The 25,619-nt window shown below is 35.7% G+C and overlaps 1 protein-coding gene, 1 long non-coding RNA gene and 1 other non-coding gene across 7 annotated transcripts; 1 reads left to right on the forward strand and 2 right to left on the reverse strand.

Annotated features, from left to right (window-relative positions):
• The first annotated feature begins 394 nt into the window (after positions 1-394).
• Positions 395-25,134, forward strand: LOC6569818 (myosin heavy chain 95F). 5 transcript variants are annotated; one of them, XM_032741697.2, is made up of 18 exons: positions 395-629; positions 16,018-16,212; positions 17,536-17,609; positions 17,673-17,802; positions 17,859-18,020; positions 18,843-19,105; positions 19,173-19,579; positions 19,684-20,428; positions 20,748-21,180; positions 21,343-21,584; positions 21,870-22,090; positions 22,156-22,386; positions 23,028-23,075; positions 23,259-23,303; positions 23,600-23,720; positions 23,785-23,902; positions 24,530-24,631; positions 24,687-25,134. In XM_032741697.2, the coding sequence occupies exons 2-18, from the start codon at positions 16,026-16,028 to the stop codon at positions 24,944-24,946; spliced, it is 3,789 nt and encodes a 1,262-aa protein (XP_032597588.1). In that variant the 5' UTR covers positions 395-629; positions 16,018-16,025; the 3' UTR covers positions 24,947-25,134. The 5 variants fall into 5 exon arrangements, with proteins under 5 accessions (XP_032597588.1, XP_032597587.1, XP_001995866.1 ...); XM_032741696.2 differs by lacking the exon at positions 395-629 and adding an exon at positions 9,868-10,148; XM_032741698.1 differs by lacking the exon at positions 395-629 and adding an exon at positions 15,856-15,911.
• On the reverse strand, positions 1,658-2,209 carry LOC116806014. Its single transcript, XR_004365498.2, has 2 exons — positions 2,100-2,209; positions 1,658-2,033 (listed from the first exon to the last, which is right to left on the reverse strand). It is a non-coding gene; the product is annotated as an uncharacterized LOC116806014 (long non-coding RNA).
• Positions 7,834-7,917, reverse strand: Trnal-uaa. The gene has a single exon. It is a non-coding gene; the product is annotated as a tRNA-Leu (tRNA).
• Positions 25,135-25,619: the final 485 nt, after the last annotated feature.

The raw sequence follows: 25,619 nt of genomic DNA on the forward strand, positions 1-25,619 counted from the left end.
AAAGCAAATTTCGCTAATATAAATTCAAATTCTATTAACCGTCCACGATTCGACTTTTATTAGGTTCTCCAACGCTATCACTGTAATTTATCGAAAAGTTGATATTTTACCCGAAACATGCAACATTCTCAGCAACACAGTTGTATTAACATTAAGTCGCAACTTTGCCTTTAAAAGCGCATATGATGTCGCAGCATGTAGCCAAACTAATTGTTGTGGTTCGCAACATCTGCGACATTTGTCAGCGCTAACCGATATGGATATATCGATATATTGTTGGCATGCCATTTTGAGTTTGCGATATGATGACGAATTGGACATCGCGCGCAGTCGTATTAAATACATAGAGCGCGTCGGTCTACCGCGCGCACGCAGCGCAGCTTAACAAAGAAAAAAAATCACAAATCAAATTTTCAGTTGACAAACAAAACACTCGATTCAAAACAAGTCAGGCGAAAAAAAAATCGTGTTTTAGGAGGGGGCGGCGCATTTTCGCCAGCTGCAGCACATTTAACTGTCAATTTGGCAAACAAAAAAGACGATATATAATAGTGACCGTGAAATTGAAGCATAAAAAAGCCGGCGGCAAATTGCTCCAGCGGAAACAGCAGCAACAACAACAGCAACAGGTAAGCGCAACGCTCTTCCAACAACAACTAAAGTAAAACCAACAACAATTCGGTATTTGCTTGTTTTTGAAGCTATGGTGAGTTTTTTCATTTGCTCCATTTTCGTGTTCGTATTTTTTGCTTCTGCTGCGTTGGCGTATGTCAACAGTGAAAGAATAAAAGAGAGGAGCGCAGCGTGGTGAATTGGGCGCAGTCGCAACATCCTCGCTGCTTCCTTTTATTCACCCCACCCCAACAGACAAAAGTCACCACCAGCAGCTGTCTTTCACCCACACACGCATACACACATGCGCTATATTTAGCTGTGTAATGCCAGGCAAGAAGAACGAAGTTGAAAGATAGATTTTTTTTTGTGTTTTCTGCATCGACGCAGGCGCTTTAAGCATTAAACACGTTCCAGGCTCCATTTTAATTTGTGTGCAGCGAATGCAGAAACATTGGAGGGCATCCCAAGGAGCAATCGCTGCTTACTTATTGATATGCCAGTCACATTTTCATTAATTGTATCCATCGTTCCATGGAAGTGGAAGAAGACTCACTCCTTCCACTAGGCTTATGCCTTTTATGGAACGAGTCTAGCTGCAACTGTGGAAGTCATTGGCCAGCAGTGTTGGCAGCTAACTAAAAAAACCTCGTTTTTTTCAGTAGTAAGAATATGGTTCTTAGAGTTTTTTATTCATCAAAATTAGTTACTTGTTCTTCATTGATATATAATATATAAATAAGTATTGCTAAAAAAGCTAATTTTAAGCAAAGAAATTTTGTTTTGACAGTAAATATAAATGAATTTTAGTGTTGAATTTAAACAGTAAATTTAGCGGAAAAATTGTATTTCATGATTCAAGTTCGTTGAAATATAGAGAGTAAAAAAATCCTCTAAAAGTTGATCATGAAAAAAGTCGAATTGTCAGCACTATTTGCCAGTGCTTACACAGTTGCTCAGCGTGAGGCAATAAAAGAATACACCAATACAAACTCGCTTACCAATACAACAACACACAGTTATTTTGGATAGATTCGCAAGGCAATTAACGGTTTTAGCTATGCAGCAAAGTAAAAAAAACACATCTTTTATTTTGCTTACAGCCGCCCTCTTTTTGAGTACTGTTTATGGTAAGGAAAGGGAAGTGGAAGGAGGATGGGGAGGGGAGGGAGTGCTGCTTCTGCACGCGCCACAGCTGACATCAAGGCGATCGTCAATTGTTCTGTCCTCTCTCCTCCTCTCCTCTATCAAACTATCTCTCTCTCTTTTGCTTTGTCCTTTGTCATGCGCCAGCCAGTCGACAGCTGCTCAACTTCCACTTCTTCCAGTGATTTCCAAGGGTTTTTATTGTTGTTGATATGCGTGAACTGCTCGTTAACCCAGCTTTATTCCAGCCAATCCCACTTTAAATTGGGCATGCACTGGAAATAATTTGCATATAATCAAAGTGAAAAAAGCTTTAAAGTGAAAGTTCATAGATTAATTACTGCCTTTGTCTTCCATTAGATTAGCATAATAAAGTTTTTGCTTGAAGTGATTCCAAAACAAACTTAGACACAAACTTCCGAAATGGATTTAACTAACTTTGTTTTAGTTTTTTTTACATCATCACTGGAAACGGTGCTTTGTTTTTAAGACGCGTGTGAGTATTGTATGATTGAAGCCAATCAATTTACTAAACTATCAATTTAGTTAATAAAAAAAGCTAACCTTTTTTGTCAGCTGTATTTTGTTGCTATATGTATATATAGAGATAGAGAGGGAGATAAGCAGATAAGATTAAATGTGGTTGCTGGAATTGATAACAAAACTGTACAATTTGGTTTGACAAGAGCAAATATAAATTAAGGCACATGAAACAAATTAAAATGCGAAACTAGGCATGACTAGGATTTACCCTGTAACCAGTTAGTAGTTTCTTCAATATGAAAATATAAATTTAAAAAATTAAATAAACTTGATATGATATAGGAGAACTTATAGATATATATTAAAATGTTTGCATTTGTGAAACTTTTCAACTGACCAACTCGAAAATGATTATGTACAATAACAATTTCTAATTTAAGTGAAATAGTAGTTATATTTATATCTTTCTCAGCAAACTTGTAATATTTTTTCTTTTTTAAATGTCAAATAATAAAAATACACATAAAGAGCAATTGTGAATATTTCTTCAGAAAAGTGTCCAAAAGTGCACTTGATAATTTCTGTACACCCGCCAAATGTACAAATGCGTCACATTTTTCACACTCCAGGGGATATGGGAGGAGGAGGAGGAGGAATGCCCTCTGAGATGCCATATGGAAAATCAGAGTCTGTGTAAACATGTGTAAAGAAATGCTTACATAAATAATGTTACCCCTAGTGAAATTCATCAACATTTTAAAGGGCGACTTCCTCTCCTGGTTGTTTTTTGTTTTATTTAATCCCTCTTAAAATTGTTTCACTTTTAGCCGACAATTTTTCCGCTTTTCCTGTTTTCCTCTTTCCTTCTTAATTTTTCATGCATTTAGTGTCGGCATTAATTGGTTCCACTTGCGCAACTTTTTCAACTATCAACCAAAAGAAAATAACTTAGCAATTTTTTTGCCAGTCATTGAACCCAATAAAAATCAAGCCGAAAGTGCAGCTAAAAAACCAAATATTTTATTGTTGTTGCTAATAATGCGACCTGCATTGTAGCCAAAAAAAAAGTAAAGTAAACATAAAAACTAAAAACGAGTTGGTTTTGCGCCTGCGCCACGTTTTGTTAGTCGCGTTTTACGGTACACTGAACCGTAACCCTAAACCGTAACCCCAACCCCCGAAACTACTCCCCCCCGGTTCCGAAATCATGTTCCTGTCTACAGCTGTGTGCAATCCAGAGTATCTGTGTATCTTTGTATCTATTGTTGCAAACGTAATTGCTATGCGAGCATTTCCTCTGCTGCTGCTACCCATTTAGAAGTTGCAAAAAAGGGGTAGATTGATCTGCTGAAATTATATGTAACAGTTAGATTTTTTATATATTTTATATAGTTATTATTATATACACAGCTGGACAGTTAAACAACTTGTGAATTTTTTAATACAACATTTAAATATCATGTTGGATGGTTTCAGAACATAATTGGAAATGGTCTTAAATCAGAAAATCAACTATCGATAATCGTATAGTGTTAGTGGCTAAAAGTAACTGCAAGTAAAATTAAAATAAAGTTCCTTTACTTAGAACAGGAAATTTGAAGATTGAAGAGTAAAACATCGCATTGATTCCTTAGGATCTTAAGTCAGAGAAAGCTGATTTGCATTTAGGAACCAACGTCCCATATTTACAAATTAATATATTGTATTTTGGACATGCTATTTATATTTTATTTTCAATATTTCACAAATTTACTGCGTTTTCAATATTTCACAATTTTACTGCGTAGATGTAGATATCAATTAAACGAATCGCCTCAAGATTGGATAAGAAATCCCAAATGATAGTCCAAAATCAATTATCATATTGAACTCATTACTAAAAGCAGTTGTAAGCATTTTCTGTATGTAATTCCATGCATGCTTTCATTTGCGATTGTAAATCGCTTTTTATGTACATTTTTAACTGAATCTAATTCATTTTCGTTTTAATTAAAAAATAATATTAAGTAATTTAAATAAATTGAATCAACTTGACTATATTTGACAGCTGATTGCAGGGTGTTACATAGTCGAGCTCACTTCGACTACAGCATTTGTATTTGTTTCAAATTTGCTTTTCAGTGACGTTTTTTCTCAAACCAAAATTTGAGGCTAGTTTTGCTGGCTGACTCATCCAAGCTGACAAAGCATATATTTTTCATCTTTGGAATATATATTTTGTATGTGTTTTTTCTCTTTTAATTTTTATCTACTTCCTTTGCGGTTCAGAGCAAAACTGGGCAGCTGCAAAAATGTGTGTTTGGGAAAACAAGTTGAACTGGTTGTTGGCGGCACATTCACTTGCCTGCCACCAGCCGAGTTGGAAATCCGTGCAACTGATATACATATATATACGTGCGCAGTTGCAGTTGCATGTGGCATTCGCGTACCTGCCACATGCCACATGCAGCCACTTGTTGTGCACCGTTAGCGTCCCTGAGCCTGTAGACTGGTTGAACTTGATATTGAGCTACTTGGCCACCAATTGAAAAGCCTTTTTGCCCCATTGCCAAACGGGTTTTATTTCTATTAATCCATTTTTTGTTTAAAGAAGCAGAAGAATTGCGTGCTTTAAAATTCCTAAGAATTTCTTTGTTCAAGTCTTTTAAGCAAATAGCAAATTTGTTTGCGTTAATATTTATTATTATTAATTAGTATTAATATTTATGTTAGCTGCTTTTCTCAACTTTTTTTATATAACCTTTTTAATCATTTTTTGCAAAGGCAAGTTAAAGTATAATAAATATAATATTAGATGGTTTTCTCAATGTATAAGCAATACCAAGTACAGATGGAACATATCTTAGATATAAACGGGGACTCTTTTTTATTTTTTTTGTAACTATTTTAATATGAATGAATGAAGGAGTAAATAATTTAGGTTTTTCTTTATTTATGGCCAAAAATTGAAATTTGATAGTCATATTAGGTTCACTGTCCACAAAGGCATTCAAGTTTTTTGGTTTTCTTAAGCGTTGGTCAAAGCAATTTCTATGCGACTTTTAAGACCAAGATACTCTTTAGCTTAGGTTTATAGCTAAGTTTACAATCTTAACCAATTAATTTTTTTCTCTGATGGGGATTTTTGTGTTGAGTTTTTTGCATTTAAAACATCCGTAGAATTCTTACAAATATATATATATATATATATTTTTTTAAATTTATATGTATTATATTTAATATACCTCTATATATGAATTATATATATATTATTATAAATAATTAACAAAAAAATGAATTATAATTTATTTTAAAGGGAAGTTATTAAAATATGAAATACCTTCAAATACATATATTATAGATATTTAGTTATCTCCTTTCCTCTATTTGTTTTTTCTTTATAACTATTTTAACATTTCTTTAAAACCCAGTTCTTGACGGGTTTTTCTTTCTTCTCGTTATGTTAAAATATAATAACCAAGTTAGCAGCTTTCCTCGCTGGTTTGTTTTTTTTTTTTTTTTTTTGGTATTGTTTTTGATGTAATCTGCTTCTTTTGTTTACCTTTTTACCGTCACACTTCTCAGCTGCTTCATTTTTTAATGGCTTTTAACTAGAGAAAATGTCGCAATTATTACTCAATTTTCGTTGTCTCGACTCGTTTTTCGTCTTTTTTTATTTGCCACAAGCAATTGAAATTGGTTGAAGAATGGCAGCCAAGACTTGCTCAGCTCTGGGTTATGAAATTATGGCAATTGTTTGGCTTTCTGCTTTGCTTTTGCATGCAATCTGATGTATACATATGTATATATATCCATATACAGTTGCGATAAACATAATAGTACCATTCGCACGAAATTTTTTCAAAGGTGAATCTATTTTAATTTTATTTTTTAGAAGTGGAAAATGACTTAAAAAAATTGAGAAAAAACATATTTTTACTCACGAGTTTCAACTTTTTCAATTGAATTAAAGTTAAAAAATTAAACTTTATGAAAAATCAAGATAATTAACATAAGATATAATAACAGCAGTTTTTAAATGTGAACTTGTAATTATGAAAATAAATAAATAATATATATAGAAAATATATAAATGGAAACAAATAAATGATTTATATAAAGACTACGTAGACTGAATAGAATTCCAAGAACATTACTAACTTTAATTAATATATATTTAAAAGTAAACATGTGAAAAAGCTCCAAAATGAATCATTTCTTCTATTCGTAGGAAAAAGTGTCAGAGTGGTGCTATTATTTTTCCCACAATTGTATACATATATATGTATATAGGGAAGTGAAACTGAAAGAAATGGGTTAAAGCAATGCCAAATAAAGAAGAGGAGGCAACAACAAAACTGCCAGTTTTGCAACAAATTGTGTCACGTGTTGTAGAAAATCGATTAACGCTTATTGCTTAATGCAGATTGTTGAGCATTTCAAATTGAAATTGATTTCCATATCAACAATCAAATGTTTAATCAAAAAATAATAATAATGAATCAGTCTTTATATTAAATTGTTGAATGTTGCATCAATCGTTCAATATTTATAGATAAATTGTCAATTCGACAACACGAAAATCTCTTCAACAAAATTTCAATACTGAAACACAAATATGTTGCCTATAGACAAAAATGCTTGACAAATTGGTTTCCCCCTTTTGCAAACAGTTTTCATTTATTTTCCTGTTGAACCGTTAACCAAGTTTTTGTTGTAGTTTTTTTATTTCGTTGTCGTTTTTTTTTTTCTTTTCAATGTTGCGCAATGCAACAGAATACATAACAGAGCACTGGCCACAAAACACAATAGACACATAACGAACAAACTTGGTTGTTATTAATTATTCAGAGTCAACGGCACTTCAGCTTGAAGTTGGCCTGGTCAACCGGAAGGTGTTTTTTACAAGAGCTACACTCGCAGAAAAATCACCCAGAAAACTATAAAGTTCTTTAGTTTTTAGATATTATTTGCGAATATAAGACATAATTTATTTAAAAATTAGAAATGTTTGCCCTTATTCCATAAACACAAACCCAAAAAAAAAAAACTAATATAAGAAGTCTTCTATAGAAAACAGCATCTTGGAAATTAAACATAATTTTTTCTAAATTTTAGAAAAACTTCCGAAATTTAGTAATGCAAATCCTGATTTTTAGAAAGCCACAATCATAAATTTTAGAAATATACTAGCTGAATATTTACTAAAAATGACGGCGATTTGTTTAAGTGTAGAAGAGCCATCATTAAATAGCCCCTTATTTATTGGTGTTATCAGTTTACAGTTCGAACTGCAATTGCAGGCATAAACAAACAATTATGAATCAACTACAAATACTTCAAACACTCATTTCATATATGTTTTAACCCAGACTGATATTTTTACTACCCTTCTTCAAAGTATTTACCCCTTAAACATTCTCAAAACACAGCAAGCAAAGTAATTAGAAATGCTTCTATGTAAACTGTGTTTTTATTATATTATTTACTTATAATTGCCTTATTAATATATACTATCGCTAATATACCTTAAAATAGTTGTGTATGTTGTTAAAAATAATTTATTAAAATTGTTAAGAATTAGAAAAGAAAAAAAAGAAATCTTCCATCGATTGTCAGGTGTGGGGTTCGAACCCACGCTCTCTCTCGAGAACCAGAGCTTAAATCTGGCGCCTTAGACCGCTCGGCCAACCTGACTTGTTGGACGAGTGTGTTCAAATGTGCTACATAAGCAACACTAGCTGGCAGGCATTGCTTCTGATACTCTTTTTCAGGTATACACACACACACATGCAGCTCGCAGAGGGTGCGTGTCTCATTGTATGTGTGTGTGAGAGAGAGAGCATGCTTCGCTTTGTTGTTTCTTATGCTGCTTGCAGGCGGGTGGTGTTTTGAATTTATGTTTCTGATAGAAGTATTTTTAATTACGCTTATTTTATTATTATTAAGTATTATTTATTTATTGAATATATATATTTATTTTTATTATTAATTCTTTGCCATCATCCATGTGCTATTTTTATATCTCGCTCACTCACCACTTGTGCAAGGTTTTTTTGTTAAAAAAAAAAAAAAAAAAAAGCACACAGCGCTTTTGGCTAGACAGCTGATGAGCGCATACAATTCTCGCCCTCTTCCTCCAACTCATACGTCAGAGCCTCCCCCTTCCGATATCTCCGACAATGTTGGTCACGGAACAGAGCGTAACAAAGTTGTTCCCCTCCCCCGCTCTTCCTCGCTTCCTCCTACTGTGCTCTGTTCTATCGTTGCTTTATTACATTAGAAAGCTTTGTAAAATGAGCTTTTTTGCATTGCTTTCGCTTAACTGCATAGAAGTGGGATCTTATGCAAATATAACATGAATATTTGCATTGGCAGTAAAAGCTCGCATAGAAAGCTTTCACAAAGCATCTCTTTCAAAGCAGCTTCTCAATTTGAACACTTGAAATGTAATAAAATAAATAACACGCAGCGGGTGCCGGCAATAAACAAACCGGAAGTTGTTATGTCGTCATGCCAAGCTCGATTGCACTGCATATGTATATATATATGCGTGTTCCATTATAGGTCTCTGCAACACTTCCTGGTGTTGACTCCTCAGCAGCAGCACTTCAGCGAAGTGTTACAATTTTTGCCATTATTTTGTGTTGTTGTCTTCAATTGGAGCATAAACACACTCGGAATAAATTTTGTAGTAAATGAAAATGGAAAACGAATATCGTAAAATTCAAATTCCCTTAAAAAATATAAAGTTTTCTTGCTTATCGAAATAATTTGTACATATTTGGAAAACCTTTTTCTACACACTATATTTTAGATTTATTTTTTCGAAAAGTCGATTTATTAAAATGTAGTTAGTTTTTTTCTGAGTGTAGCAATGGGTACGCAAATGGAAGTCTTAGTATGACACCCACACAAACACACACACACACAGCAGCAAGAGACGATTCGACGCAGTTAATGCTGCTGTATATCGTTTTACGATATTGTATAACGTTTTGCGATATACACTGCACAACAACAACAGCAAATGAACACATCCCTCTGCACAGTTACTTCTACTGCTCTACGATATACGATGTCGCTACAGCAAATATCGTAGACGAACACATCCTGTGCACAGAATCCACAAACACACACAGCAAAAACAAAACGCATCAGTGCAATTTGTGAGCTCGTCGATTGCAGTCGCACGTGTCTCGTTTCGTGTGTCGAGTTACGGTTTCCGCGGGGGGTTGATGTCGAAAAACAGAACTCGGTTACTGGGTGAAAGCGGCAAAAAGGCACAAAAAAAAACCAACGAATGTAGACTCAACACGTACGCAGATTAAACACACACACACAAAACACAGACACACACACATACAAATAAATATTTCGCATCTGGCAAAATCTGCATTTTCTCAAACTGCAATTGTTGATGTTGATGAGATAAATGAGATATGAGATAAATGTGAGATACATATGAGATATACATATGTTTACAGCTTAATGTAGGTCAGCAGTCAGCAGAGTTGCTTTTGTTGCTGCTGCAAATTGTGCAATATAAAAATATTAATTTTTGCGGCGAAAAAAAAGCGAAAATCGAAAAAGTGAATTTTTCACGGCTAGCAAATGATTCAGTGCAAAGTGAAAAGTGTGTTTAATCGATAGTGAAAATCAAACCAGGAAATTACAGCAGCTGTTGCCAAGCCCAATCAAAAGCACACACACTCACACACTTAACGGTTTCTCAGACTCGGGTCAAAGTGCACTCAACTGCAACCAACTCTTTTTGCAACTCTTTTCGCCTTCTGTCTTTGCCTCACTTTACCTCTTTCCAACTTTTAGTGCATTGCACTGCAATTAACTCATTAGGACACACACACACACACACAACGATATGGACTTCTACGATAATAACAATGGGGTTCATAATCCCAATCCGGGTGAGTTCAATATAAAAAATGGTGTGAAGAAAACAAATCGTAATCTTATCTGTTGGTCAATTTGGGCGTAATAAGTATTGTCTGACCCTACTACACTCAGAAAAAATAGAATAGGAAAAATCGACTTATATTTTTGGGGTTGTCTATTTAGGGCAAGTTTTTCAAATTTTTCGAAAAATGTTTTCTTATATTTAGCAAGTATTTCTCAATTATTTCATTTACAAAAATTTAGAGTAGGCAGCAGGAGTAAATAAATGGGGGGAAAAGAGTGTCTGTTGCCTCTAAATTTTAACTCGTTGATAAAAAGCAAACCGGGGAATACCATAAGCTATTAAAACTTATTATTCTGAGAAAACTTTTATTATTACTTTATTTATTAGATGAATTCACCAAATCGAAACTTCTTTCAATAAATTTGAATTCAATTTATTTTAATTTATTTAAGTCATAAATATTTAATACGTGATTTTTATTACTTGAATAAAACATGTTTCGACATTATTTTAACACATATTTTAAATAAATTAGTAGTAATTGGCAATATCCAGAGAGTTTCTTAAAAATTTCCAGGCTAATAAACGTGATATATAAAAGATAACATTTCTAAGAAAAGTATTTTTTATTTGATTTATAAGATTAGTTCACCAAATCGAAATATTTTTCAATATATAGCATTTTACACGATTCTTCCAATTTAATCTTCGACAGCCCACAAAAATATAGTTTTTTAATGACGAATACAATAATAATAATAACAATATGCGAAGTTAATTTCTTACCGAAAATACAATTTTCAATTGACATAAAAAGTTTTTAACATATACTTTAATAAAAATTTAACATTTAAAGACTGCTTATAAAATATCTAGGTTAGTAACCCGATACAGTGTCTGTTTCACACATACATATATATATATATACGGCTCAAGTCTAAGAACAATGCATTTTGATAAACGGTCAAAAATTTGAAGATATGAACAAAAGACCAGACAATAAAGTAAAAGTAAAATCGTTTAAATTTCTACGCAGCACTTTTGCTAATGCGTAAACAAATTGCCTACTCCTCAATTACAGTAATAAGTGACTAGCACGGCAAGGCAAACTAAACACGCACGCAACCTGGCCAAGCTGATTCATTACACTCACAAAAAAAAAACTTCAGACCGAACACTAGTAACATTTCTTTTTAGAAATATAATTCTTCTATCGCGAGTTACCAAATTTCACCGTGATTTTTTTGCGAGTGTGGCTGAAAAGTGGGCGGAAGGCGATAAGTATAGTGTGCTGATGTACGGCTGATGTACTCGGTGATATCACCACTCGATTATAGCCAAGCCACGTCCATGTAACTAACTAAATAGCTGGCTAAAATAAACAAAATCACAGAGACGCAGTCGCGTCTGCTTCTTCCGGGTGTGCCTTGGGCTAATTGGTGGATTTTCGCTTGCTCGGGTTACGGTTATTGTCGAGACCTGGTCAACGCATTCCAAACTAAGCCGCTTTCCAGTTCACAGTCAGCTACCAGCTACTAGCTGCTAGTTGCAGCAGGTGACTTCCATTCACAGAGAGCTTCTCACATTTCATAAGCCCTTCGACTTGACATGCACTGTCATGTTTGTCTTCCCCCGTTTGACTGACGACATGAGAGAATGCTCGCAACGATATACCCTGCAGCCAGTTGTTAAATATGTATTAGTTTTATTTAATAATTTGGCATGGAATTGCTCTCATTTCTTACGCAAATATATATGTATATTCCCTTCAATTTTTCACACATGCATTCGCAATATTTCTGCAACCGATCTTAATGAAATTTGGACAGTTGATATATAATATGTTATGTATGCGCTTAAATTGAATGTTGCCGGGTTATTTGTAATCAATTTAAAGTCTTTAGTTTCCTTTTTTTGTTATTAATTTTATTGCATTTTCACTTTGTAATGTATATTTATGTTCAGTATTTACTGCATGTGTTTAAATATAATTTTCATCATTTTTCAACTATATTTTTCTTTACATTTTGCAAAACATATCTATGCACTGCTGTTATTTTGACCGCAGTTGTATATATATCAATTAGAAGTTACTGCTTTTTTAATTGTGGCTTTTATTGCTATCAGCAATCGATAAATATCGATATTCGCGAAACGTTAGCAAACTTAACACTTACAGACTCTGTGATTAGCTTCTTAATATAGACGGACATAACTACATCGACTCGTCTCGCGATGCTGATCAAGACTATAAATGCCTTATGGACTTGGAGTTGCTTCGCTCTGCCTGTTACATACATTTACAAACATTTGCACAAAACCAATATACCCTCTTTTCAATGGGTTCAGGGTAGAAAAACGTTTCGTTGGCAGTGTCTTTGTTTGTGTTTGTTCTGTTGCTTTTGCACACCTTGGCTGCATTTGCCGCCTTTGCTGCCTTTGTCCATTGTCAATGTCGCTTTGAAGCACTTGCTACGTCATCAAGTCATTTATGTTTTTTTTTTTTTTTTCTTGCCACACTTGGCTGCCTGCCCTGAGACAGACAGGGTTGCTTTGAGACGTTTGCATTGCAATCTCAGCCAGAAATGCAGCTGGGCAACTTCTTCTTTTTCTATCCTTTAAACGGGCCATCAAATATGGCATTCATCTCTCACACACACACACACTCTTCCCTAGCTAAAATATTGTGCCTTCTTTTTATGGGCAAACTTCATTTATTTTTTATTTTTTTCTGTTGTCTTTTGTAATTTATGCGGACATCTCTCGTGCAAAGAACAAAAAAAAAAAAAAAAAGGAACGCTAAAGTTTCATGATTCCAAGTGTCAGACAAATTGTGGGCATGCTGAAGTTGCTGACGTGCATACAAAAGCAGCTCGAATATTAATATGAGTGACTATATTTGCATACCCTGTAAATATGCTGCACATATGCTCAGCATAAAAATATAATACTATGCAGGTTTTGTGAAATCTACGAAGAATCCTCAATGCTCATCATAGCAGAGTGTGCCGCCTTCACTACGAAATGATGGAGCAGCCTGGGGATGACTGTCATGAGCTTCGAAGACATAATAGCCCTCAACTCAACAAAGATTCTCGTCCGTGCTATAGGCTATAGCTATAGGATCAGAAGCGGGCACAATGATCTAGTAGGTCACAGTGCATGTATCCCAATTAGATTAAGAATTATAATTCTCTTAACAAGTAAACTCCACCAGCTCCTACTTTATGTACAGGGTATTTAAAATTGCATATGGATGCAATTGTGAGTCTGTTTTTTTTCTGTCTCTGCATAATCAAGATTATGTTAAATTGTTGGAAAAATTGTTGTTAATTTGCCTTGGCTTGGCTTGCACATTATAAAGCAATTTTTTGAGGCATATGCATAGTTAGAGTTCCACTTTCTACTCACAATCGGGGGTAATTGCGTTGGATGCATTACAGTTAATGACTCGACTCGATTAATTGACGATATCAGCATTTAAAGAAAAAAAGAAAGACAATTGGAAGATAAGAGAAATCACATTTGATCTGGTGATATCTTAATACCCATGCTGAGTGGAAAAAAATAAATAACAATAATTGCTATGCCAGTAATTAAAATTAAATTAATAAATTACAAGTAATACAAATAAAATAAAATGTAGGAATTGCCAAAAATACAATTCATAAATTAAAAATAATCAAAATAAAGTAAAATCTATTAGATCGCTTGGCTCAATATCAATCAATTCTAAAACTGTAGAAAACTTTCGCAGATGTTCAGATTAACGAAATGTCGGAACAGTTTGTCATTCACCTTATTTTCTCGGAATCTTAAATAAAATGTAGGAAATGCTAACAAACATTTTGGAATATTCAAATTACTATCATTCGTTCTATTTTTATTCTGTATTATTAGAATATAATGTCAGAATCTCTTGAAAGCTTTAATATTAAATGACTTAACGGTAAATGATTGATTAAATCAGCAAAAAAGAACCACTCACAAAATCTAGCCGTTAAATGAATTTTTTTTTTCTAACACAAATAAAAAAAAAGACTTGTGAATTACACCCACAACAATCCCACCTAAAACTCAGCATGATCATTGTCATCGCCCGTCTCTCTCTCTCTCTCTCTCTCTCTCTCTCTATCTCTCTCTCTCTCTCTCTCACACACACACACACACACACACACAAACTCGCTTAATAATCATTTAATAATTTAGCACTTTTTGCAAATGTCAACTAAATTTATGCGGGAAGAAGAAGCAGAGACAGATCTCTCATTGTTTTTTTTTTATTATTTTGCATTGTTCTGTTCCGAATGCCGAATGAGAGTGGGAAATGCGAAACACACCAAAAGCGGGCTTTAATTGAGCCGAGCTAAAGAGCCGAACGCAGCCGAAGTCAGTCGAACTGCACCATTAACCCAGCGAACTAAATAAATGAATTTCACCTTGATTTATTGTCTTTATTTCACCCCCACCGCCTCCCCTCTCACTGGAATAGTGAGTGAGAGAGCAACGCAGAACTTTTGCTGTAAATGAGAACTTTTGCGGTTTGTGCAAATGACATTCATTCTTATACACTTTTGTAAATACGTATCCAGTATTTATATGTATTACCTTAAGTTTATAAGCTGTCAATTAAAGAAAGAAAAAAGGGTCCAATTTTTTTTTTCGAATTGTCAACACCTTATCAACGGCAACAACGCCCGTGAGTCAGACAAACACAATATGACCAAGAAAGGCAACACACCAGCCAGCATATAGAAAAAAAGCAACAAAAATATAGACAACGTCAGCGCATAAGGCAAAGAACAATAGGCAACTGTAGGCAAAGAGTGAGCGAGTTGAGGGACAGTCTATCTCGCTCTCACTCTCTGCCTCATTCGCAGGTAAAGTTTAATTGCTGAGAAATGCTCAAGAAGAAGAAGTGCCATAAAACACCGGCTCTCGACCCGAACCGGCAGAGCGGCAAAACGGCCTTAATGACTGTGTTACGCACATTGCCAAAGGTGTCCAGAGTCAGAAGAGAGTGTGTGTGTGTGGGAAAGTGGAAGAGAGGAAGTAGCAGAGAGAGAGAGAGCGCAACGATCACTGCTGCTTAGTGATGTGAATGAATATAACAATAATCGAATAAGAGTTAATTATTAAGGTTTCTTGTTATGAATCATTTAAAGTTATACTTTTATATTCCATATAGAAATGCAAAAAAAGCAATTGTTACTTGCAAGTTGTTACTTATTAGGTTGGGAGTTGATGCCAAGACACGAATGATCTTAAAAACCAAAAAGGCGACTAAATATATAGATTTTAATAACTGAAAGTAATGAAATTAATTTACATTTTTATCAGTGTATTAAAAAATATAATCTTATTAGTAGAAAATCCGACTATTATTTGCAGGTGTGCATATAAATAACAATATTCTTATTAGCTTTATTAGCTTGCCAAAACACGAATGATTTTTTAGTAAATGGAAGTAATATTTTTTAATTTAAATATTTTAATTACTGAAAGTAATATTTTTGATGTGTCTGATTTGTTGACTATTTTCATTTACATTTTTATCATAAAAAAAAAAGAAGAAACCCCAACTATTATTAGCAATTGCTCGTGACACGACACGAATCACGCTCTCCGCTCTAGCGAACGCAGCTCTAGCTCACCTGGCTGCGTTCGTCGCCTGCTTTGCTTGCTTTGCTTAATTGCTCAGTTGCCATTGTGAACTCTGACGAGCTGGTTGAGAGTCGGATTGTGTGTGTGTGTGTTTTTTTTTAACCATGTTAGTGTCGAGCGCTGTCTGATAAGATTTTGCATGATGATTATTCGTTATAGAAAATACCCAACTAATTTCATTGCTAAAAGTCAATTACATTTCTCTATTTCAGTGCGCAAAATGTTGGAGGACACCCAGTTGGTTTGGGTGCGAGATCCCGTCGATGGTTATATTCAGGGTCGCATCACCGAAATCGGCGCGAAGGAATTCGAAGTAACGCCCATCGATCGGAAGTTCCCAAAGCGCACCTGTCACTGCGATGACATTCACTCCTCCTGTGATGGACCCCAGGATCACGATGATAACTGTAAGTACAACCAGATATCCATATAAATACACATATCTAGTTATAGTATCTTTTATATAAATAGGTGTGTGTGTGTGTGTTTGCGTGCCTTTTTGGCTTTATCTTTTGTTTAGCTTGTTTTTCTGTGTGTGTTTGTGTCTGCTTAGAACGTGGTTACATAAAGATGTGAAAAAAAACAAAAGGTATTTCCTATATGAGAAAAAGAAATAAACTTTTTGCCATTTTCTTTTATTCCTAAACCGCAAATATGTAACTAAAATCTTATCAGTTTAGATCGACTAAAATATTTGAATAGCTACTTGGATATAAATTGCGAGTTTGTTATCTAGAAAAATGGCGCTAAGGTGGTAGTCCACTGAAAAAAAAAATTGACCTGAAAACTAGAAGGTTCTTCTAGTTTTTAAAAATAATTTCCAAACAAAAAATCTTATCGGAACCGAACGACTAAAATGTTTGAATAGATAATATGAAAAACACAAAAATGTTTAAATAGATAATATGAAAAACACAAAATAGGAATTACTTGGTCAATTTTGTTATCTAGAAAAGTGCCGCTAAGATTGTTGAAGTAGAATTCACTTTTATAGCTAAACGAAGCGTAACGAGTTAAACCATATGGTTTTCCAGCGAAAACTTAAAAATTCATTGCCAGATCAGTTAAGCGATCTGTTCCAGGTAATTGTGCAACTTTCCGCTAGAGCTGGAAAGAATCTGACGTGCTGTTTGATGCCCCACTTCTACTCTACCTGAACACATCGTAAATGTTGATACACTCAAACAAAAACACATTAATAAATATTCATATTTGGAAATTTCAAATATAAAAATAAATAATTTTATTTGAAATTCATTCAATTTACGGGGATTCTAATATAAAAACCAATCAAATAAATTTCATGATTTGTTTCTCAATTTTAGAAAGAAACTTTTAAAAATGCAGGTTTGCATTTCTACTTTCTAAAAAATGGAAAAAATATCCATATTTTTGGAAAAATGTTTTCTTAAATTTAGAAGTTACTGCTAAAAACAAGAAAAACTTTCCAGTTTCCAGTTTTTAGTTTGATTTTTAGTTTTGTTTTAGTGTAGCAGGAGAATCTCACGTGCTGTTTGATGCTCCATTTCTCTAGTTGAACACATCGTAAACCTCAATAAAAAATCTGGTTTGGGATCGTTAGCTACGCTTCTGCGTGAAACAATTGAGCGGTAAAGCACTTAAACATGAACCCCGACCCCTGATCCCCAAAACTAACACCAGGGGGAAAGTTAACATAGAAGCAAGTATAAAATAAAAGACTTACTTATTTACTTAACTTCAATTTCCAGGTGAGCTTATGCTGCTCAACGAGGCCACATTTCTGGACAATCTGAAGATACGCTACTACAAAGACAAGATCTATGTGAGTTTTAAACAGAAAGAAAATCTATGTCACATAATTAATGTTGTTATTGACCATTTCTAGACCTATGTGGCTAATATACTCATTGCCGTTAATCCTTATCGTGAGATCAAGGAACTCTATGCGCCAGATACGATCAAGAAATATAATGGACGATCCTTGGGTGAATTGCCACCGCATGTTTTTGCCATTGGTAAGTAAAACTGGAAGATTCTACGTGCCAATTTTCTAATTCATAACTCTTTTTAGCGGACAAGGCTATTCGCGATATGCGCGTCTATAAATTATCGCAATCCATCATCGTATCGGGCGAATCGGGTGCCGGCAAAACGGAGTCAACCAAGTATTTGCTCAAATATTTATGCTATTCGCATGATAGCGCCGGTCCCATAGAGACCAAAATATTGGATGGTAGGATCTCATCTATATACTATTTTGAATTATTTGTGACTGATTTAGGGGAAAACTAGCGAAGTTGTCTCCCTTTGTTATGATATAAATAGTAATATGTAGTTTTCAACAATTCCCACCGAATCGAAACTATTTAGAATTTAATCTGGAAAAATAGGGTCTAGAATTATGAGTCAAATAGATTAACTATATTTATACCCAGAACCCCTTAAAAATGTTTAAAATGGGCATTCTATAGTTGTGCTAAAAGCATCTCAGAGCCCATAAAGTAGATATGTGCTTGATCAGCATCAATAGAGGACTCAATCTAGCCATATTCGTCTTTATGGACAAACGAGAATAGACTTCAAATGTGGATATTAGTTTCTCATATATTCTGCTCAATTCAACGTTATCTTATCGATAAGTGCATCCGTTTCGCAAATATCGGTACTTATCGTTTGTCGATAGCAATAAAAGTCACAATTTCAAAGGCAGTACTTTCTTATTGATATAACATATATTGATTTATTGTTTAACTCTAAAAATATTATCCAGATAGCTTTACTAGTGTATCTCTCCTAGTCGAGCTCTCCCGACTAAAGAATTCTTGTTTGCTAATTTAATTTGAAAGCAGCTCCAAAAGTTGCCTCAAAGCTTTTGTAGACAAGTTCTGTTACAGTTTCCAAACAAACTCATTTGCAAATTTATAAATAATAATACATATACAGTTGCGGTCAAAATAATAGCACAACTTTCACATGAAATGTTTGTGTTGTTCACAACTGTACATATATATGTCATATGTACATATTTAGTTTAATATTTGCATTCCTTCCTCAGCCAATCCCGTGCTGGAGGCCTTTGGCAATGCGAAGACGACACGCAACAATAACTCATCCCGTTTTGGCAAATTCATTGAGGTGCACTACGATGCCAAGTGTCAGGTTGTTGGTGGCTACATTTCCCATTATCTGCTGGAGAAGAGTCGCATCTGCACCCAGAGCGCTGAGGAACGTAATTATCATGTCTTCTACATGCTGCTCTGCGGCGCTCCTCAACAGCTGCGTGACAAACTCAGTCTGGGCAAACCGGATGATTATCGGGTAAGAATCAAATTACTATTATTTATTTATCTTTTATTTAATTATTTATTTCCCTTACTCTTTGCAGTACCTTTCCGGCTGCACGCAGTATTTTTCGAATGCCAAGACTGAAAAGTTAATACCGAACAGCCAGAAATCGGCGAGTCATCAGAAGAAGGGTCCCCTCAAAGATCCCATTATCGATGACTATCAGCATTTTCTCAATCTGGACGAGGCATTGACTCGCCTGGGCTTATCTGCCTCCGATAAGATGGGCATTTATACTTTGGTTGCGGCCGTGTTACATTTGGGCAACATTACCTTCGAGGAGATACCCGACGATGTCCGTGGTGGTTGTCAGGTCTCCGAGACATCGGAGCAGTCCTTGACCATTACGAGCGGACTGCTGGGTGTGGATCAAACTGAGCTGCGAACAGCTCTCGTTTCGCGTGTCATGCAGAGCAAGGGCGGTGGCTTCAAGGGCACTGTTATTATGTAAGTCTACGGGAAGAACGCTCTTCGATTTATTTTTATACTTTATTATTATTTACAACTGCCGAGTATTTCTCATCTTTATTTTTGCTTCTTTTATCTTTTAGGGTTCCGCTGAAGATCTATGAGGCGAGCCATGCTCGCGATGCTCTGGCCAAGGCCATCTACAGTCGGCTCTTCGATCGGATTGTGGCGTTGATTAATCAGAGCATACCCTTCCAGGCCTCCAACTTCTATATTGGTGTGCTCGACATAGCCGGCTTTGAATACTTTACGGTTAATTCGTTTGAGCAGTTTTGCATCAATTATTGCAATGAGAAGTTGCAAAAGTTCTTCAACGATAATATACTGAAGAATGAACAGGAACTGTATAAGCGAGAGGGTCTCAATGTGCCGGAGATAACATTCACGGATAATCAGGACATAATTGAGCTGATCGAGGCGAAATCGAATGGCATTTTTACGCTGCTCGATGAGGAATCCAAGTTGCCCAAATCGTCGCCGGCACATTTCACCGCTGAGGTGCATAAATCTTGGGCGAATCATTATCGTCTTGGCCTGCCGCGTTCCTCACGGCTCAAGGCGCATCGCACTCTGCGGGATGAGGAGGGTTTTCTGGTGCGTCATTTTGCGGGCGCCGTTTGCTACAACACGGAACAGTTTATTGAGAAGAACAACGATGCGTTGCATGCCTCGCTCGAGTGTCTGGTGCAGGAGTGCGAGAATCCACTGTTGAAACTCCTCTTTCCCTCGGGCAGCAACACTTCGGTGCGTGGCAAGCTCACTTTTATCTCCGTTGGCTCCAAGTTTAAGACGCAGCTCGGCGAGCTCATGGAAAAGCTCGAGCAGAATGTGAGTAATTCTAAATTACAAAATTATTATTGTACATTTTATATTTATTCTATTTGTATTATCTAATTATTATTATTTGTTTATCATTACTTGTAAGAATTTGTATATCTTGTAACTTGTTTGGGTTTTATTTCTTGATCATAAAGTATTATTTATTTCTGTCTTTTCTTCCATTCATTCAATCCATAAACACACTCAGAAATCTTATAAATATTTCTTTTTGTTTTTCCAATTTTATTTTTAATTTAAATTTAATTTTTGTTGCTTTTGATTTTATTTTTGATAGTCAATATATAAATGAACTATTATTATTTTACAGGGCACCAATTTCATACGTTGCATCAAGCCAAACAGCAAAATGATTGATCGCCAATTCGAGGGCAGTTTGGCGCTGGCGCAACTTAAGTGCTCCGGCACAATATCGGTGCTCGAGCTCATGGAGCACGGTTATCCATCCCGGGTCCTCTTCGCCGATCTCTACAGCATGTACAAGTCGGTGCTGCCGCCAGAGCTCGTCTCGCTGCCCGCTCGCACCTTTTGCGAGGCCATGTTTCAATCGCTCAATCTGAGCGCCAAGGATTTTAAATTTGGCATCACCAAGGTCTTCTTTCGACCCGGCAAATTTGTCGAATTTGATCGCATCATGCGTTCCGATCCGGAGAATATGCTCGCCATTGTGGCCAAGGTCAAAAAGTGGCTAATACGCTCACGCTGGGTCAAATCGGCACTGGGCGCCCTATGCGTCATCAAATGTAAGTATATCATATCTATATATCGAAAGATACACTCACAGTAAGCAACACAAATGTGCATACAATTTGTACAATCTTTGAAGAATATCTTAACTATATTTTTACCTAGTAGTTTTTTGAGTATATAGTTATATAATAATTAATCAATTCTTATTTCTTCAGTACGCAATCGCATTATTTATCGGAACAAGTGCGTGCTGACCGCTCAGCGGATCGCTCGCGGTTTTCTGGCCAGGAAGCATCATCGTCCACGTTACCAGGGCATTGCCAAGATCAACAAGATTCGCACCAACACTTTGAAGACCATCGAAATTGCCAACGGCCTCAAGCTGGGCCGTGATGAAATCGTTAACGGTGTGCAGGATATTTACAAGCAGATCGATGAGGCCATCAAAAAGATAAAGGTACTTTCGAAAAACACTGCTCTTATACTCTGTTATCGAATAGTACAAGAGTATACTCGGCTTATGCAATTTCCTTAAAGCTGGAGCCCTGAAACTGGACTCATATTTATTATTTGGCATATTGTGTGCACTAAGAGGCTAGAAAGCCTGTTTTCTGCTATTCTGTCAGTTGGAATTTATTATCCAGAGTATTTTAGAGTCGCTTTCGCCCAAAACCAACAATTTATTATTATTTTAAATTATTATTGCAACTTGTTGATTTAATGACACACGCCTCGCCCGCAGCTTAATCCACGGATTACGCAACGTGAAATCGACACGATGTACACGGTGATCATGGCGAACATGAATAAGCTGACCGTCGACTTGAATGGCAAACTGAAGGAGCAGCAGCAGGCCGAGGAACAGGAACGTCTGCACAAAATCCAGCAAGCACTCGAGGCGGAACGCCGGGCCAAGGAGGCCGAGGAGCAGCGTCTGCGCGAGGATGCCGAAAACAAGCGACTGTTAGTTGAGATCAGGCCAAGATTATTCCCCAAAATTAACCCAATCTCTCCCTGACACACATCAGCAAAGCCGAAATGGAGACGAGGCGCAAAGCGGCCGAATTGCAGCGTCTGCGACAGGAGGAGGAGGATCGACGAGCTGCTCTCGCCCTGCAGGCCCAACTCGAGAAGGAGGCCAAGGACGATGCCAAGTATCGCCAGCAGCTGGAACAGGAGCGTCGCGATCACGAACTGGCCATGCGACTGGCCAGCGAATCCAACGGACAGGTGGATGATAGTCCACCAGTTATACGCAAGTATGTTCGACTCCTCCTTCCACAGAGTACCACAAACTACACTCAGCAAAAAATAAGCGACCTCAATTTTAGTAAATTCCTCTGAAGACAAGCAAGATTTCCCTCTTTTATTTTGAAATATTTTCTAAAAATTCGAAATTCGAAACGTACAAATTTCGAATCTCCCCTTAGAATCGTAAACATTTCCTCTGAGAGTTGTGCTACTATTTTGTTCGAAGAAAGATTAATCTAATAGAAACTTGACATGTTTTATTGAGAAACTAAAAATTTTAGAAAATAAAAACCTTAGTTTATAGGAATTTACATTCCGATTAATACGTTGAGGAACCCTTGGCGAATTTCTAAAATTCGGGGCGACATCTTTTGCTGAGTGCAGAGAGCAGTATTGTGAAATAGGTGCTCAAAGTAGGATTTTTCCCAAAATTATTATTATTACTTCCAGTGTAAATATCAGTCGAGTTTAGCTAGTCAATAATTATTTAATATATTTGTACTATATATTAAACAAAAACAAAAACAAAAAACGAACCGAAACTCACCTCAACTTTTTCCCCTTCCCTACACGCCTTCTCTTAAACACAACCACCACAACCAAACACACACCACACACACATACACACCAACACAACCAACAAACACAGTGGTGGTCTCAGTGACGCGTCTCCCATGGGTTCCAACAAACTGATCAGGTATAGCACGCTTTATAATTTATTTTCTATTGTACTTGTATCAAATTCAAATTGCTTACTTGCTTACTTTTTCCTAATATGCTTTAACTAATTGGACTATATATATATATATATATATATAAATCTTTACAAAAAAAAAAAACAACAATTTCTTTACTTCTACTTTACTTTTCTTTGTACAAGTTTTTCACAAGTTGTGTCAAACATTGCTTCGCGATATTTAAATAAGTGAGTTGGTGCTGGTTTTGAAATTCTTTTTATACCTCTTAAATTACTAATCCAACTATATAAGTAACACATGCAGTTATCACTTGAAACTAATAAAAATAATGTCATTTGTAATCTGGTAGATTGGCCTCGTAGTTTGAACTCTATTCATCTTCTCCATTTCTAACTCATAACAAGTATTTAAATCCATCAATAACTCACTTTTGCGTACGCATTTTGAATGCGCCCATTTTGCTTTTGTACATTTCTATTTTTTATATATTATATTAATATATTTATGGTATATTCTGGCTTAGATCGGAGAATGTGCGCGCCCAGCAACAAGCGCTGGGCAAACAGAAGTACGACTTGTCCAAATGGAAGTACTCGGAACTGCGCGATGCTATCAACACGTCCTGTGATATTGAATTGCTTGAGGTGATTATTATAATTTATTTCAAGTTTGTTCACTCTTAAAGATAATCTTTAATCGTTTTATCAGGCCTGTCGCCAGGAGTTCCATCGCCGCTTGAAGGTCTATCACGCGTGGAAGGCAAAGAATCGCAAACGCACCACAATGGATGAGAATGAGCGTGCACCACGCAGCATCATGGAGGCCGGTAAGATTGCTACCACAAAAGAGCACCGCAGGTCGCCTTAAATAGAAGAAGATTCAGTATGCTACGGATGCATGTTATGAGTTTCAAAGACATAGAAGCTTTCAATCCAACAAAGATTCTCGCATTCGTGCATGGAGCTGGGGTTGAGGGAGGAGAAAAAGGATCAGTAAGGGGCACAATAGGTCTAGTAAATCGCAGTGCAGATATCCCAATTATAATAATAATAAGAGCACCACAGTAGATGACAGAACCTGCTCCAAAATAAATACAAATTATAATAGAGAGAGTTCTCTTGCCAAAAAAAAAAAACCATTAAGTACGGGGTATCTGCTGAACAGAATCAATGATCAATTAAGTTGCCACATTTGGCCTAATATTTTACTGCTGAGCTTTAATGAAATTTTCCTGAACACTTGAAAGTGTTTCTAGCTTTTCGAAAAGACCCAACTTGAAACTAAGAAACGCAAAAAGCAATAAACTTTGATTTAGAAATATACTTTCCGAATAAGCTGAGTTATCCTTGTCGAATTTCTACAAGTCAAGGGTATTTTTTTCTGTCTGCAAATATTTGTTTACATTTGTTTTCATATCTTATTTTATATTTACTATTTATCTTGTATATTGCAGCTTTCAAACAGCCGCCCATTGTGCAGCCCATACAGGAAATTGTGCTGGCTCAGCATCGCTATTTCCGCATACCCTTCATGCGTGCCAATGCACCAGATAATAGTAAATATATAAATATATTGAATTGAACTTCATTTAATGCGAAACTGATCTTTAGCTAAGCGCGGCTTGTGGTATGCGCACTTCGATGGACAATGGATTGCTCGGCAAATGGAGCTGCATGCGGATAAGCCGCCAATTTTACTGGTTGCCGGTACCGATGATATGCAGATGTGCGAGCTGAGCCTGGAGGAGACGGGTCTGACCCGCAAACGGGGTGCGGAGATTCTTGATCACGAATTCAATCGGGAATGGGAACGAAATGGTGGCAGACCCTACAAGACCCTCGGAGCCAGGCCAAATGGTGCGGGCATTTAGAAGAAAACACATTCAACAATCAACAATCAATTAGATGATAAGCGATGGAATAAACAACATATAATCAAAATTAGCAGTCCTAACGAAAATTCCATAATATTTTTGCAAATGATAACTTTTTTATAACAACAACAAACATCCACGTCCAAAATTCGATGGTTATAAAAGCTCTGATTTACATTTATAAATGTCAAGTTTTCTTTTATATATTTATATATACACATATATATATTTTAATTGAATCTGGATTTCGATTGAATCGCCCATTGAGCGTCAGCTGTTTAAGGGGCCACGCCTACATATATATTTACATATGCGATACACAAGTATTACATATATTTATATGTATGTATTTCTTTTCAATTAATTAAGTGTGCATTACGATATTTAAAGAGAAAAAAGGAAACGACAAGTTGTATTTAGTGTCTATGGAAACTATATTTAAACGTGTGTGTATTTACATAAATGGCATATATATATATATTTTACAGTATTTTAAATTAAACATAAAATGCTCGGAATGTGGATTGCTTTGCTTTTATTGAAGAACATACAAATATTTTGTCTAAAGTCCTCTTTACAGAGCGAAAAATAAGTCATTTATGATTTTAATATATTTCGCGTGTGGAAACTAGAAAACAAAAAGGTTTGCTGGAATCCAAAACAAGAATTA

This window comes from Drosophila grimshawi, unplaced genomic scaffold (assembly GCF_018153295.1).
Source record: "Drosophila grimshawi isolate 15287-2541.00 unplaced genomic scaffold, ASM1815329v1 contig_311, whole genome shotgun sequence".
Taxonomy (NCBI): domain Eukaryota; kingdom Metazoa; phylum Arthropoda; class Insecta; order Diptera; family Drosophilidae; genus Drosophila; species Drosophila grimshawi.